This window comes from Scyliorhinus canicula, chromosome 7 (assembly GCF_902713615.1).
Source record: "Scyliorhinus canicula chromosome 7, sScyCan1.1, whole genome shotgun sequence".
Classification (NCBI taxonomy): domain Eukaryota; kingdom Metazoa; phylum Chordata; class Chondrichthyes; order Carcharhiniformes; family Scyliorhinidae; genus Scyliorhinus; species Scyliorhinus canicula.
In genome coordinates, this window is record NC_052152.1 from 165,839,851 (window position 1) to 165,855,743 (window position 15,893).

A 15,893-nucleotide genomic window follows, 5' to 3' on the forward strand; every position below is an offset into this window, starting at 1 on the left:
CATCTGCCTTACCTACTACACTTCTTGCATTAAAACAAATGCATCTCAGACCACCAGTCCCTTTGCGTTCATCGTATGCTCCCTGCCTACTCTTCCCCTTAGTCACGCTGACTTCATGATCTAGTTCCTTACAGGCTTTAGTTACTACTTCCTTACTGTCCACTAGTCCACTAACCTTCTCATTTGGTTCCCATACACCTGCCACATTAGTTTAAACCCTCCCCAACAGCGTTAGCAAAAGCACCCCCAAGGACATTGGTTCCAGTCCGGCTCAGGTGTAGACCATCCAATTTGTAGTAGTCCCATCTCCCCAGAACCGGTCCCAATGTCCCAAAAATCTGAATCCCTCCCTCCTGCACCATCTCTCAAGCCACGCATTCATCCTGCTTATTCTTTCATTTCTACTCTGACTACCACGTGGCACTGGTAGCAATCCTGAGATTACACCTCTGAGGTCTGACTTTTTAACTTGGCTCCTAATTCCCTAAATTCTGATTGTAGGACCTCATCCCATTTTTTACCTATCTCATTGGTGCCTATTTGCACCACGACAACTGGCTGTTCACCCTCCCCCTTCAGAATGTACTGCAGCCGATCTGAGATATCCCTGACCCGTGCACCTGGGAGGCAGATACCATTCGGGAGTCTCGTTTTCGACCACAGAACCGCCTATCTACTCCCATTACAATTGAATTCGCTATGACTATAGCCCTTCCACTCTTTTTCCTGCCCTTCTGTACAGCAGAGCCAGCTATGGTGCCATGAACCTGGCTACTGCTGCCTTCCCCTGGTGAGCTATCTACCCCAACAGTATCCAAAACGGTGTACCAGTTTTGGAGGGAGATGACCGCAGGGGACACCTGCACTGCCTTCCTGCTTTTTCTCTGCCTTTTGTTCACCCATTCCCTTTCTCCCTCAGTAATCCTAATCTGTGGTGTGACCAATTCGCTAAACGTGCTATCCACGACCTCCTCAGCATCATGGATGCTACCAATTGAGTCCATCTGCAGCTCCAGAGCCGTCATGCAGTCTAACAAGAGCTGCAGCTCGACACACCTCCCGCACATGAAGGAGCCAGGGACATCAGCCACGTCCCTGAGCTCACACATTGAGCAAGAGGAGCATAACACGGGTCTGAGATCTCCTGCCATTTTTAATCATAAGCTTAACTTAGTCCAACTATAATATCAAATAATAGATAAATGAAAAAGGAGAAAAAGATAAAAAAATTTACCAATCACACGATTTAAAAAAAAAAGAAATAGAAAAACCTTACCTTATCAACACACCTCAGGGAAAAGAAAGACTACTTACCATTCACCAGCCAATCATTTACCTGCTGGCTGTGACGTCACGGTTCAACTTCTTTCTACTTCTACCTGCCCTCGAGTATCCCTCTTGATCTGTACTCAGCTGGGATCTTTACAGTGATTTTTTTTGGTTAGAGGAGGAGGTAGGGAGAGAAATACTGAAGAAGTGTTTGGGCTTTAGCTGCCACTTGACAACAGCTCCTCCACAAACCACCTTCTGGATACAGTGACCGCAATGCACTGATGCAAATTTTCCCCGCAACAGCCAATCAGCGGCCATGCTCTGCTGCCCTCTGCTGGATCCTTGCCTTCACTTGAACACGGAGGGTGTCTTGCTCAGGTACACCTTCTGGATACAGTGACCGCAATGCACTGATGCAAATTTTCCCCGCAACAGCCAATCAGCGGTCCGCTCTGCTGCCCTCTGCTGTATAATATCCCTTTTAAGTTATTTTCTCTTAGGTTAGTGGACCTGATATCTAGTGTCAGTTTGGCTGGTACTTTACCTCCAAAATATAAACATCTGGTGCTGTTTTATTGTGGATGCGAACATGCGCACAGGGAGCATTCGCCCATTCACAGAGTAGCAAATCAGTACCCCAATCAGCATGTAACACTGATTTGTTGTTAGTGCTGCTGTTTGGGAGCCCAGTGCTCCATGTAATGTCATCTTTTTAACTTTGCACAGCTAAACATTAACTCAACAGGAGGAAGGCCACCCATTCCCTCCCCTACCAATGCCATTCAAAGAGGTCATCAGCTACTTTCATTTTAGCTGCTGATTGATTTCTGCTAGTTCCTGCTGCAGGTACAGCAAATTTATCTCATAGTTTCCAGAGTTGGTTAGAATCTACGGGGATGGCAAGGCATGTGCACTTGTCCTTATTTCAAAAATTCTGCTAGACCATTTGCCCCAGAAGCGTTCTTATCCTTTCATGGGGTGTGCGTGATCTTGGCAAGGCCAACATTTGAGGCCCATCCCTAAATGCCCTAAGTGGTGGTGGGCTGTCTTCTTGAACGAATGCAGTCCATCTGGTGTAGGTATGCACACCGTGTTATTAGGAAGGAAGTTCCCAGATTTTGGTCCAACTATATGGTTTAGCTCACTTGGCTAGATGGCTGGTTTATGATGCAGAGCAAGGCCAGCAGCGCGGGTTCAATTCCCATACCGGCTAAGGTTTTTCATGAAGGCCACCTGAGGTGTGGTAACCCTCAGGTTAAATCACCATGAGTCAGCTCTCCGCCTCAAAGGGGAAATCAGCCTATGGTCATCTGGGACTATGGCGACTTTACCTTTACCTTAATATTGAAGAATTCAGCGATTGTAATGCCATTGCACATCAAAGGCGATGGATAGATTTTTGCTTGTTGGACATGGTCATTGCTCGTTGGACATGGTCATTGCCTGACACTTGTGTGGCTTGAATGTCACTCGCCACTTAACCTGAATGTTGGCCACGTCTAGCTGCATATGAACATGGACTGCTTCAGTATCTGAAGGTTTGCGAATGGTGCTGAACATTGTGCAATCATCAGAAAACAACCCACTTCTGACCTAATGATGAAGGGTAGGTCATTGATGAAGCATCTGGAGAGATGGTTCGGCTGAGGACACGGCCCTGTGGGTATATAATAAATACTGGTGTTTTAATTCTGGATGTAATCGCACAAACTTCTGGCTGTGGAATGTTAACCCAGGTGATGAAATCATTGAAACTTTCCAATTCTTATCAGCTAACATTGCTATATTATATTCTGCAATACTCTCTCTTCTGGGTTGAGAACCGTAATATATTCAACACTATTGGTACTTATGAAGTTGCAGCACATAAAGAATTTCAATGGGTTTTACAGTCCAGAAACAGGCAGTCTAGCCCAACATGTCTATGTTGGTATTTATCCATCATATCAGCATCGTATTCATATCACTATCAATATTCCTTGTGTTCCTTTCTCTCCTGGACTTACCAAAGTTCCCCTCAAATGCATTTATGCAATTCACCTCAACAATTATGCATGTCCTACATTCTCACCATCCTCAAAGTAAAGGAATTTCCTCACCCTTGGTGGATGGGGTGAGGCTTTTCTTTTTGTTGGGAAAACTAAATGGGAGATTAGGTGTATTTTGTGCCTTACTATGTCCATGTCGCTCAAGGACAGGATTGGTGGATGCCACCAGTTTGTCCTTTCTCCTAAATGAGCTTGGATGTTGGTGCCAAATCCTGCTTTCTGAACAGTAGCAAAGACAATGCAGTATTTATTTTTGAATTCCTTGGCTGAATTGACCAGCCACCTGACAGAGCTGCAAGGTGCTGTTTCATATGGCTCCTGTGGGACAGGTGCCCAGAAAGTGCCATTAATGACATGAGCATCTGCCCCCCTTTTTATTGCAATGGTGTGACGCACAAGTATCAAAGATAGACACATTGGGCTGAACAACATTTTCCTGTGCAGTAAAATCCTTTGAAATTCTTTGCGTACTGGACTTTGTAACCAGCAATCGAGCTAAATATATTGAAGTTCTCAACTCGCAGGAGCAATATTTCAGAAAATAATGTTACCCTTTAGGTTCCCAAGAAATGTTAGCTAATAAGAATTTGGTAGATTCAGCTATTTCATTCCTGGGATTTGGTTAATGATGATCAGTGTTTGACCAGACACGTGGCTGGGGTGTTGTTTCCTGCTGATGACCTAGAGCTTGTCCCATTATTGCATATAATAAAGATTATTATTATTAATAATTCAATCTCTGATCATGAAGGCTAAAGAAGTAGCAAAGCTTAATCTGTTTAAAAACTTGATTATTTCAATAAGAAATTAAGACATTTCCTAATACAAAAGCAAATAAACTGCAAATTCTGGAAGGCTGAAATAAAACCAGAATGTGCTGGAAGTACCTGGGAGGTCATGCAGCATCTGAGGAGAGAAACAGAGTTAATATTTCCGGAATTAATTATTCAATTTATTTTAATCTGATGCGATCTTCTTTTCCAGTTTCATCTTTGAATTGTTTGCACAAGCTCAGATTACTTTCCAAAATAAGTCTGCGATTTTAGAAGCACTGGATCAGATCTTGAGCGCTCTGTCAGAGCGTAAGTATTTGATATTGTTTGTCTTTTCAATTTCCTGCATCTCTCGCAGAGGTGCAGAATTTTGAATTGATATTTTCTTATGGCTACTTTATGAAGCATCTATCATTTATTGGGTAATGCAAGAAGAACACTTGAGTATATATACATTTATTTGAATATTTTTGTCGTGCAATCTACATTGAATCTGCCAAAAAATTTCACTGATTATCATAGAGCCCTTACAGTGCAGGTGGAGGCCGTTCTGCCCATTGAGTCCGCACTGACCCTCTGAAATAGCACGCTACCTAGGCCCACTCCCCTGTCCTATCCCCGTAACCCCACCTCAACTGCACATTCCTGGACACTAAGGGCCAGTTTTAACATGGCCAATCCACCAAACCTGCACATTGTGGATTATGTTCGGAGGAGTGAACGAGTGAAGAACTGTGTGTTGAAAATCCAGCTCTCCCCTCCACAATGAGACTCCAAGGGGACTGAGATGAACTTTCAAATATCTGCCATTTAATAGCACCACGAGAAAATTACCTGTACGAATGATTCAAATGAATTTGTGCAGGTACTTCCAATGTAAACATTAATGAAGTTATAATAATCCTGAATGTTTCTGGTGTTTGTAATAACATATGAACATTTTTAGTTCATGTGCTTTGCTCAGTTTGGACAATGGAAATATAATTGCGATGAATCACCTTCACTAGGGAGGGTGTAGTTTGAAAATGGAAAGCGACCAAGCTGTTCATTGTGCGTGATTAGTTCGATGCTAGCAATGTCTTTCAGATCTTGAAACCATAAGACATAGGAGCAGAATTAGGCCACTCAGCCCATCGAGCCTGCTCCGCCATTCAATCATGGCTGATATTTTCTCATCCCCATTCTCCTGCCTTCTCCCCATAACCCCTGATCCCCTTATTAATCAAGAACCTATCTATCTCTGGCTTAAAGACACTTGAGTGATAAAGACACTCAGATCATGTCCATGCACCCCCTCCAAAAACTTGTCAAGTAAGTTGTTCATCAACACACCAAGATAATTGGTGCTTGAGGTTAAACTGAATTCTTTATTTGCATATCTTTTAGGCAGTGGAATATTCACCAATACAAGTGGGCTACAGAAAGTAGCTGACATTCTTGAGGTAAGATGCCTTATCAAATTGTGATCCTCTAAACCGGTTTTGAGTAAAATTGCATCTGTTTCTTTAATAATTTGATCCAAAATAATCATTTCCTTTTTAAAATTGGTTTACACTCATTGTAGAAGCATAATTAGGCCTGCTGTTAATTTGAACTGAGCGTACGGAGAATGATGATCATTCAGTTTGCGAAATAAGCCTAAAGTTGATTATGGAAATGAGACGTAGTCTGAAACATAAAGATCAATGTGTACACAGAGGTTTGGAGCATTCATCTGTCACATGTTAGAAGTAGTGAATGTCCTGAATTGCGAAGCTAATGTGAGAATGCACCTACAGATGATGCTGTGAATATATTTGCTGCCCCCCACTGGTTGGCTTTGCAATACTTGTAATTATTGTTGTTCTGCTGATCTGAATTGCCTTTCTCAGCATCCTCACCCGCCCCAGTGCCCCTCTTCCCCACCTTCCACCACCCGCAGCCTTGTGCTGGATGAATTCCATGAATGTGGGAGGAGTGCCAAATATTGGCTGGTTCCCTGTTCACTATCTCAGATTAAAGCTTTGTTCACAACCTCAGTACCCTCTTTGACCTGATCTGAGCTTCCTACCATATGTCCGTAACAAAGACTGCCTCCGTAATATCAGTTGTCTCTGCCCCTGCCTTAGCTATTTTGCTGTTAGAATCCACATCTCTACCTTTGTCACATAGAACATAGAACGATACAGCGCAGTACAGGCCCTTCGGCCCACGATGTTGCACCGACATGGGAAGTCAAAAACTAAAGGCCATCTAACCTACACTATGCCATTATCATCCATATGCTTATCCAATAAACTTTTAAATGCCCTCAATGTTGGCGAGTTCACTACTGTTGCAGGTAGGGCATTCCACGGCCTCACCACTCTTTACGTAAAAAACCTACCTCTGACCTCTGTCCTATATCTATTACCCCTCAATTTAAGGCTATGTCCCCTCGTGCTAGCCACCTCCATCCGTGGGAGAAGGCTCTCACTGTCCACCCTATCTAACCCTCTGATCATTTTGTATGCCGCTATTAAGTCACATCTTAACCTTCTTCTCTCTAACGAAAACAACCTCAAGTCCATCAGCCTTTCCTCATAAGATTTTCCCTCCATACCAGGCAACATCCTGGTAAATCTCCTCTGCACCCATTCCAAAGCTTCCACGTCCTTCCTATAATGAGGTGACCAGAACTGTACGCAATACTCCAAATGCGGCCGAATCAGAGTTTTTTACAGCTGCAACATGACCTCATGGCTCTGGAACTCAATCCCTCTACCAATAAAGGCCAACACACCATAGGCCTTCTTCACAACACTATCAACCTGGGTGGCAACTTTCAGGGATCTATGTACATGGACACCGAGATCCCTCTGCTCATCCATACTACCAAAAATGTTTCCATTAGCCAAATATTCCGCATTCCTGTTATTCTTTCCAAAGTGAATCACCTCACACTTCTCCACATTAAACTCCATTTGCCACCTCTCAGCCCAGCTCTGCAGCTTATCTATGTCCCTCTGTAACCTGCAACATCCTTCCACACTGTCTACAACTCCACCGACTTAGTGTCGTCTGCAAATTTACTCACCCAACCTTCTGCGCCCTCCTCTAGGTCATTTATAAAAATGACAAACAGCAACGGCCCCAGAACAGATCCTTGTGGTCACCTTCTGACTAATTCCAGTGCTCTCGTGGCCTGCCTCCTGTAGAATAAGGGCCTGGCATATATGGTGTCAATGCGGGACTGAGTACAGTTCCGCCCACCATGATGTAAGAGAGCACATAATTCACACCTAGGGTCAGTGTGGTGTTGGACAGAGATGTGGAGAACCAAGCGTGGAAATACTCCCGGCTTGTACCCTTTACTATATTCTTGGAAATGGTTCTAGTACTCAATAAAGACTTCAGTTAACTTATGTATGACTATAAAGACTTCTTCAGACCTACCTATTGGGCAGCACGGTAGCATAGTGGTTAGCACAATTGCTTCACAACTCCAGGGTCCCAGGTTCGATTCCCGGCTTGGGTCACTGTCTGTGCGGAGTCTGCATGTCCTCCCCGTGTGTGCGTGTGTTTCCTCCGGGTGCTCCGGTTTCCTCCCACAGTCTAAATATGTGCAGGTTAGGAGGATTGGTCATGCTAAATTGCCCTTAGTGTCCAAAATTTCCCTCAGTATTGGGTGGGGTTACTGGGTTATGGGGATAGGGTGGAGGTTTGGGTAGGGTGCTCTTTCCAAGAGCCGGTGCAATTCGATGGGCCGAATTGCCTCCTTCTGCACTGTAAAAATTCTATGATACCAACCTCTAACCAACATCATGCAACACCTTGCTTCTTCCATCCTCCATAAATGTCAGTTTATCCAAAGCTTTGCTGCCTGTAGAAGAAGCAGATAATGGTAGTATGTAGTATTTTAGATGCATAATGATGTTGTAACAATTAGCTGTTAAAACTTATTTTCTTCAACTTGGAAGGACGATTTGGTTGTTATGATGAGGCACTAACGTAGATTATCCACTGACCATAGGGATAGGTTGGCTATTTTGTTTGAAGATCACATAAGCAAACAGGATTGTTGTCAGCAGTTTGCTTTTGATTGCAAAACTGCCTGTGAAACTGTTATTTTTAAATCGCTGCTGATGTCATCGGAACCAATGTAAGTTGACAGCAAAGTAAATGGAATATTTTCAATATACAGCTCTAATTGCCATGGGTGTGAATTGTGTGCGATTAACCAGCTTGCACTCCCATCTGTTTTCTTCATGGCCAAGGTTTTAAGCTCTTGGGAATAACAGCAGGTTCTCTTTTTAATTTGTCCCCTGAAGGGTGTTTCGTTTCCTTTTGCTTTTCCAGCATATGATGGGGAAGGAAGAGAAAATCATGTCCCCAAGTATTGTCACTCCTTCCGTTTGAAAAAAAAAGCATGTTTATTAAGGTTTTACATTTTCGAGAGTAACGCAACAAAATTACAAAACAATACATCACAGTAGGCAAGGAGAAAAATTAATGGCTCCGCATAAATGATTACAGAGAGGGAAAGGAAAACAGCATCACAACTGGCTTGATAGCATGGTGGTTAGCATAATTGCTTCACAGCTCCAGGGTCCCAGGTTCGATTCCGGCTTGGGTCACTGTCTGTGCGGAGTCTGCACATCCTCCCCGTGTGTGCGTGGGTTTCCTCCGGGTGCTCCGGTTTCCTCCCACAGTCCAAAGATGTGCAGGTTAGGTAGATTGACCATGATAAATTGCCCTTAGTGCCCAAAATTGCCCTTCGTGTTGGGTGGGGTTACTGGGTTATGGGGATAGGGTGGAGGTGTTGACCTTGGGTAGGGTGCTCTTTCTAAGAGCCAGTGCAGACTCGATGGGCCGAATGGCCTCCTTCTGCACTGTAAATTCTATGATAATCTATGATACAATCATTAGACATAACTAGGTACCTATGTAGCCCCATCACAGACTGAGGGAGAAACGGGATGAGGCCGTATAAACATGGCAAAATGTTGCACACCCTCCCACGCCGCACAAGCCCATTACCATCAGCAGGAATCAGGATAACTTTTCTGCGCCATGTAAGAGTGCACGCCAACATGAATCAGCACCAAAGGTACCAACGATCTATCACAGCCTCCTCTCTTCGGATAACCAGACCCATCTGTATCCATGTAGGAGCCAAGGACGGATTCATCATATTCACCATTACAAAAACCAAAGAAAATATGCACAATCCTCAGTACTAAGGGGAGTTACATACAGGCCACACAATGCAACTTAACCCCAATCCCAGGCCCAGGGCAGAACCAACATCATTCCTTTCAATTGAGGGAGGACCAGCAACAATGGGCACGATTTAATGGAAATGAAACGGAGTTCTGTGTCAGGTGCGTTTAGCTGGGTGTTTCCCGGCGCTGGTAGCGCAGAGGCCGCACTTATTCACATTTCCTGCACTAACGAATGTTGCTTGCCAATGCAGGAAGAAATCAGGGCATCACTTTTAGCAGATAACAGAATCGGCTCAATATGATTTCGAGAACAGGATAATCGATGATAATCTGCCTCATACTCACATCTAATACCCCCTTGCAGGATTTTTAAAAAACAATGAATAATCAACAACATGATCACCAGGGAGTAACGTCCAGGATTATAGAACAATTGCAGGATAAAGACATTGTTCATGCTGCATCAGAAAGAAAAGTATAAGATACGATCTGCAAGCACTCTTCAGGGTTTCTTCAAGGATTCCAACAATCGGCGACGAGGTGTCATTACTTCCACCATGTCGCCTCTCCGACACCCAGGCGGTCCACAACCGAGGCCCTGGCCGGCGGAATGACTCGACCTGCTCGGCCACCTCCAACCCCTCACGACAAGCGTCAAGAACAGGACGATATAGGACTAGTGATTGGTGGCCCCAACCAACCGTTGTCCTTGAAGATTGGATACGTTGTGCTCCATCGAAACTGATGCACCCAGCCTCCCAATCAAGATTACCAAAGCAAGGCTGCCAATTTTCAAACTCAATTGGGAACTCTCCTCCCACTTCTCGCGAGGGACCAGGTTTGTGGGCACACCTTGCCCAGACCCCATCTCCCGAACCCGTCAGGATAGATGATATGCCATGCAGTAGGATCTTGACAACACGAAGGTCGGCCCTCACAAGGAAAAGTGCTTTTTCAAGCGCAAGACCTCTCTCATGCGCAACCACTGCTCCCCTAAAGGCACCCCACAATTCTTCAAAGTAAGCTCAAACGACTTTCAACCGCAGAGCCGAGATTCTCAACCAAGACAACCATCTTCCATGGAGGCCGTCATGCGATGCACACTGTACCCCCAAAGCGAGAGCCCTCCCAAAAGCAACTGCACCACTGCAAGCTGGGTCCTACTAGCCCACTGACTGCCAAGGGCAATAGATTTTGGCTATTTATCTCCGCCCCTCTTTGCAAAACACCATCAGGATTTTCCAGGGACAAGCCTTGTCACTGAGCAAAAAGCAAATATGAAATGTGCACCAGGATAAAATGAAGGTTTAAAAGATGAGCCGGAGCTCAGGAAAACTCAGCCGCTTCCGCACTCACATCATGTGATCCTCCCACTATTTCCTTTTTAATAAAAAAAAATAATTTTTTTTTAATACAAATTTAGAGTACCCAATTATTTTTACCAATTAAGGAGCAATTTAGAGTGGACAATCCGCTAATCCTGCACATCTTTGTGTTGTGGGGGTGAAACCCACGCAGACACTGGGAGAATGTGCAAACTTCACATGGACAGTGACCCAGGGCCAGGATTTGAACCCAGGTCCTCAGCACCATAGGCAGCAATGCTAGCCACTGTGCCACCGTGCTGCCCCACCTTTTTAATTTTAAAAGAACGTGTCTTGTAATTGTGGGCAGCACTTATGCCCTAAAGGGAAGTGAAGACAGTACCTAGTATTGATCTATCTTTCTGAGATGGCAATGGCATCAACTCGCAGAGCTGACGAACAAAATATGAAGTACCTGTCAGGAAATTTGACACATTTTCTTTGGCAAATGAAATTCAGTAATTATTAAGGGTTTGTTGATCATGAAAAATCTGACAAAACTGATGTAGCAAAATTGTTCACTATGGTGAGGGGGTAAGGATCGAGGGAACGGATGGGAACTAGCAAGAACAAATCCGAGCTAGTTGAGCAGAGAGTGAAAATTCCCAGCGGGTAAACCGAAAACTGAGCTCCCACAAGCAGACCAGGTACTGCGACAGAGAGAGTCCAGCAGTGAACACACTGTCTGGAAGCAATGACACAAGTAAAGGTTGCCAAAGCCCCAAGGCCATCTGATAAAACAGGATTTGGTCCAAAAAGAAGCAGATTTCAGTCATGGGACCAACACGAGAGCTGACTTAACCAGTGCACTGAAGTGTTGAAATACATCAGATTGCAAATTATAGAAAAGTATTGAAGCTGGTGGTAAATTTGTTACAATATTTTATTGTCACAATAAATATAACTTTCTTTTCAGATTGTTTTCTGCATCACTCCTCCAGAGGGTACTACACCACATACCATGGGACAGAATGTGACCAAGCATTACAAGGTTATTTTTTAATGTAATCTTTTTTTTAAATTGTGTTCCTGCCGCCGTATTACTCAAGAGTAAACATCATTGACTTTTCTGAAATGTTTAGTTGTTTTTCAAGATGCCAATTAAATTTATCATGTTTCCTTGAGGTATATTGGGAATGTTAAGACTGTAAATTTACCAATTCCTGGAAGTTACACTGTGGTTATTCTGTATGCTTCCTGCAGACTCACTATTGTATATACAACATGGAAATGTGCTTGAGTACTTAAAATGCTGCCATCATTAAAAAAAATATCTTTGTTACTAATTACTGAGTTTTCTCTGTTTTTATAATTGTCAGCTCTTTATTTATTTTTTGCTGCTATGAGTATCCGCATTTCCCGCAGATGCCCCCTGTGCTGTTTGGCTGCCATGTAACCTTCATTGCACCAGTTTAGAAAATACTTCTGATAACTTGGCATGCAGATATCGTCTGGAGAACACTGTGATACATCATCTGCTGCTTGAACGGAAAGCCATTGTAATTTTGGGGCAGCAAGGTAGCATTGTGGATAGCACAATTGCTTCAAAGCTCCAGGGTCCCAGGTTCGATTCCCGGCTTGGGTCACTGTCTGTGTGGAGTCTGCACATCCTCCCCGTGTGTGCGTGGGTTTCCTCCGGGTGCTCCGGTTTCCTCCCACAGTACAAAGATGTGCAGGTTAGGTGGATTGGCCATGATAAAATTGCCCTTAGTGTCCAAAATTGCCCTTAGTGTTGGGTGGGGTTACTGCGTTGTGGGGATAGGGTGGAGGTGTTGACCTTGGGTAGGGTGCTCTTTCCAGGAGCCAGTGCAAACTCGATGGGTCGAATGGCCTCCTTCTGCCCTGAAATTCTATTAAAAAAAAATTTCATTTTCTCCTAGGTTCACGTGCACCCAGATAATAGTGGGAAGAAGAAGCAACAGAGAACTGATTTATGGACTTCATCAGTTACAAGAAAACAAGGTACAAACCTGATCCTAATAGCTTAGACTGGCAACGGAATAATCCCAATAAAATCAATTTAAATAATCATTTATGCTTTTGCTGTTTGTGGGTCCTTGGAGTTTTAATGTGTGTAAAGTAACCATCGTGTTTTCCCATTTGCCAGAAATGTCTGTATTTCAATATAAGTCAATTTTTTTCTCCGACGCAAGAAGATGCTAAATATGTGTCAGTTTTTCCTTCAATTAATCCAAGTAGTCAGCACATAGTAACACTGCTTTACTGTGGATGGGCAGTTCATTTTTACTGTCACCTCGCAGTGCAGAAGAGTGGAACAATATTACAGGTAACTCGGATGTTATTTTATGTTCATAGTTGGTCTGTATTTTCTTTTAGATGTTTCTGTTATAAAATGACCGTGTGCAAAATTGTAATTGCACCCTCCTCCTAGTGGTGGCACTGCAGTGCTTCTGCATTACAACACTTTAGTTGAAGAATAACATTGAATCCGGATAGCTGAAACGGGCCCAGCTCTTGCATAGGGTTGACAGCATAGAAGCACTGGTCAATTCTGGTGTTTATGCTTCACTTGAGTCTCCACCCAATTTCATATAACCCTTTCTCCCTCAAATAAGGAAAGCTGCATAGACATATGTATGTTATATACATCAGCTATTCCAGGTGAACATAAGGACTCAAGAACCAAATAAATTGTAGCAGGAAGTAGACCTTGTCCCTGCTCTGCCATTCATGACAAACATGGCTGATCTTTTACCTCAAATACACTTTCCTCAGTGCATCCATATATTTTTGTTCCCAAAGAGATCAAAAAATTATCTATCTCAATCTTAAATATCCTACATGATGGATCACCAACAACCTCCGACGACAGAGAATGCCAAAGATTCACAATTCTCTGACTGAATAAATTTTTCCTCATCTCGATTCTAAATGATTCTGCCCCCATCCTCCCCCCATCCTGAGACTGTGATCCCGTGATCTAGACTCCCAACCAGGGGAAACATCCTCTCAGTGCCTACCCTGTCAAGCCCCTGACTAATCTTGTGTGACAGTAAGTTCCACATTCTAATTACTCTTTGGATCCAGAAGTTTCTCTTGAATTCTACATAGAACATAGAACATAGAACAGTACAGCACAGAACAGGCCCTTCGGCCCTCAATGTTGTGCCGAGCCATGATCACCCTACTCAAACCCACGTATCCACCCTATACCCGTAACCCAACAACCCCCCCTTAACCTTACTTTTATTAGGACACTACGGGCAATTTAGCATGGCCAATCCACCTAACCCGCACATCTTTGGACTGTGGGAGGAAACCGGAGCACCCGAAGGAAACCCACGCACACAGGGGGAGGACGTGCAGACTCCACACAGACAGTGACCCAGCCGGGAATCGAACCTGGGACCCTGGAGCTGTGAAGCATTTATGCTAACCACCATGCTACCCTGCTGTTCTCGATTGGATTTATTGGTGGCTGTCTTGTATTTATGGCCACAGTTTTGGTGTTCCCCACAAGTGGGAAACATTGGGGTGGATTCTCCATTGGCCGACTCTGGTAGTGGGTTTCCCAATCCAGCAGAGAATTGAGCGTCAGCCAGAAAACTGGATCGTTGCTGGGCGCCAATCTCGTTCCAATGCGGTGCCCTACAAAGTCCATCAGAAATCTGCCTCTTCCACCCCCCACAGCGCAAATCCTGCCGCTGCCCCCCACACCCACTGACACGCCTCCAATCAGACCCAGCAACAGAGACTACTGCTTGAAAGCTGAAAAGCAGTCCACGCAGTAGAGTGAAAAATCACTGCATTTTCACTTAACTGTCCGTCGCATCTGTTGCCGCACAAGTGTCAGAGGCTTCCTCGAAAGCCAAGTACACTTTCAAAGGTTTTCAAATCCCTTGACAGCCTTTGAAATGCAAATCTTCCATTCAATTTCATACAGCAATACATTGCATTGGCCAGTGATTGATAGTTTTATTACTCCAGAGATAAGTGTTTGGTTGATTGTTGATCTGTCTTTCCCTTCATGCTGGAATGCATCAAGTACCCTTCTTTGATGTTAACCACAATGTTTATAAACACTTGCTACGATTGACAGATCCTCACCACATCAAAAGCAGCAAAGTTCTTTCGCTTCTTTTCACAGCAGAAAGTGCAGGAGCAATAAACACATTACAAAATACGGGGCTGGATTCTCTGTTGTTGCGATAAGTGCTGATGCCAACGAAGGATCTGTGGTGTTTCACGGCGTTAAAATCGGTGCCGTAACCACACTGATTCCGGTACTGCTGAAGGACTAGCAAAGGCGCCATGTGAAACACCCGTGGAATGCGTGTAAAACAGTGAGAGAATCGGTGGGTTCGTGCTGGGCATGCACAGGGCTGACGAGCTCCAGCCGGGCATACACCTACACCCCCCCACACACGCACCGATCGCACTGGAAAAGATGGCGGCAGTTGTGCTGGACCGCGTAGTCGCCCACCCTGCCCCCTCAATCCACCTCCTGGCCACCTCCCACCACTCCTCCCCCCAGCCCTCGCAGAAGGCCCCTCCGCCAGCGGCACGGCTTTTGGCAGAATGTGGCGGTGCTGGATACTGTCCGCAAGTCCTCTCTTTTTCTCCACATCCGCCATGCCAGGCTCACAACCACTGAGACCACATGTGGCCCGCGCCTTCGGGAACTCGGCCCATCAGAGGTGCAGCATCGTGGGTGGGACCGATAATTATATGCAAACGGGGTTTCGACTTTGCGTGGCGCACATCTCGATTTGGAGGGGACCGAGCATCGGGAACTGGCACCTACCGCGATTTCGGCATCAGGACCCATTCTCTACCCGATCACCGTTCCCGATTGTGGCACCTGGCAATGGAGAATCCCTCTCACTATGTTCAATTGATACATTTCATAGAGTCAAAGAATCCTTCCAGTGCAGAAGAAGGCTATTCGACTCCTCGAGCCTACACCAACCCTCTGAAAGAATACCGTACCTCGGCCCATTCCCTTGCCCTATCCCTGCAACCCCACCTAACCGTTGGACACTAAGGGGCAATCGAGCATGGCCAATCCACCAACTGACCTGCACATCTTTGGGCTTTGGGAGGAAACCCATACAGACACGGGGAGAATGTGCAAACGTGACACAGGCAGTCATCCAATGTTGGAATTGAAGCCTGGCCCCTGGCACTGATGCAGCAGTGCTAACCACTGTGCCACCATCTCATCCACACCTAAGAAATAAAAGCTGCATAACTACAAAATTATTATAGACTAGTTACGCAGTCAATTATAAC

General features: G+C 44.7%; 1 protein-coding gene across 5 annotated transcripts in view; it reads left to right on the top strand.

Annotated features, from left to right (window-relative positions):
• Positions 1–15,893, top strand: part of rtel1 (regulator of telomere elongation helicase 1) — a 190,574-nt gene that overhangs the window by 68,516 nt on the left and 106,165 nt on the right. For all 5 annotated transcript variants that reach the window (XM_038803195.1, XM_038803196.1, XM_038803197.1 and 2 more), the window contains 4 exons: positions 4,305–4,402; positions 5,480–5,535; positions 11,557–11,631; positions 12,521–12,602. In XM_038803195.1, the coding sequence (XP_038659123.1) occupies positions 4,305–4,402; positions 5,480–5,535; positions 11,557–11,631; positions 12,521–12,602 (311 nt within the window). The remainder of the gene's footprint in view (positions 1–4,304; positions 4,403–5,479; positions 5,536–11,556; positions 11,632–12,520; positions 12,603–15,893) is intronic.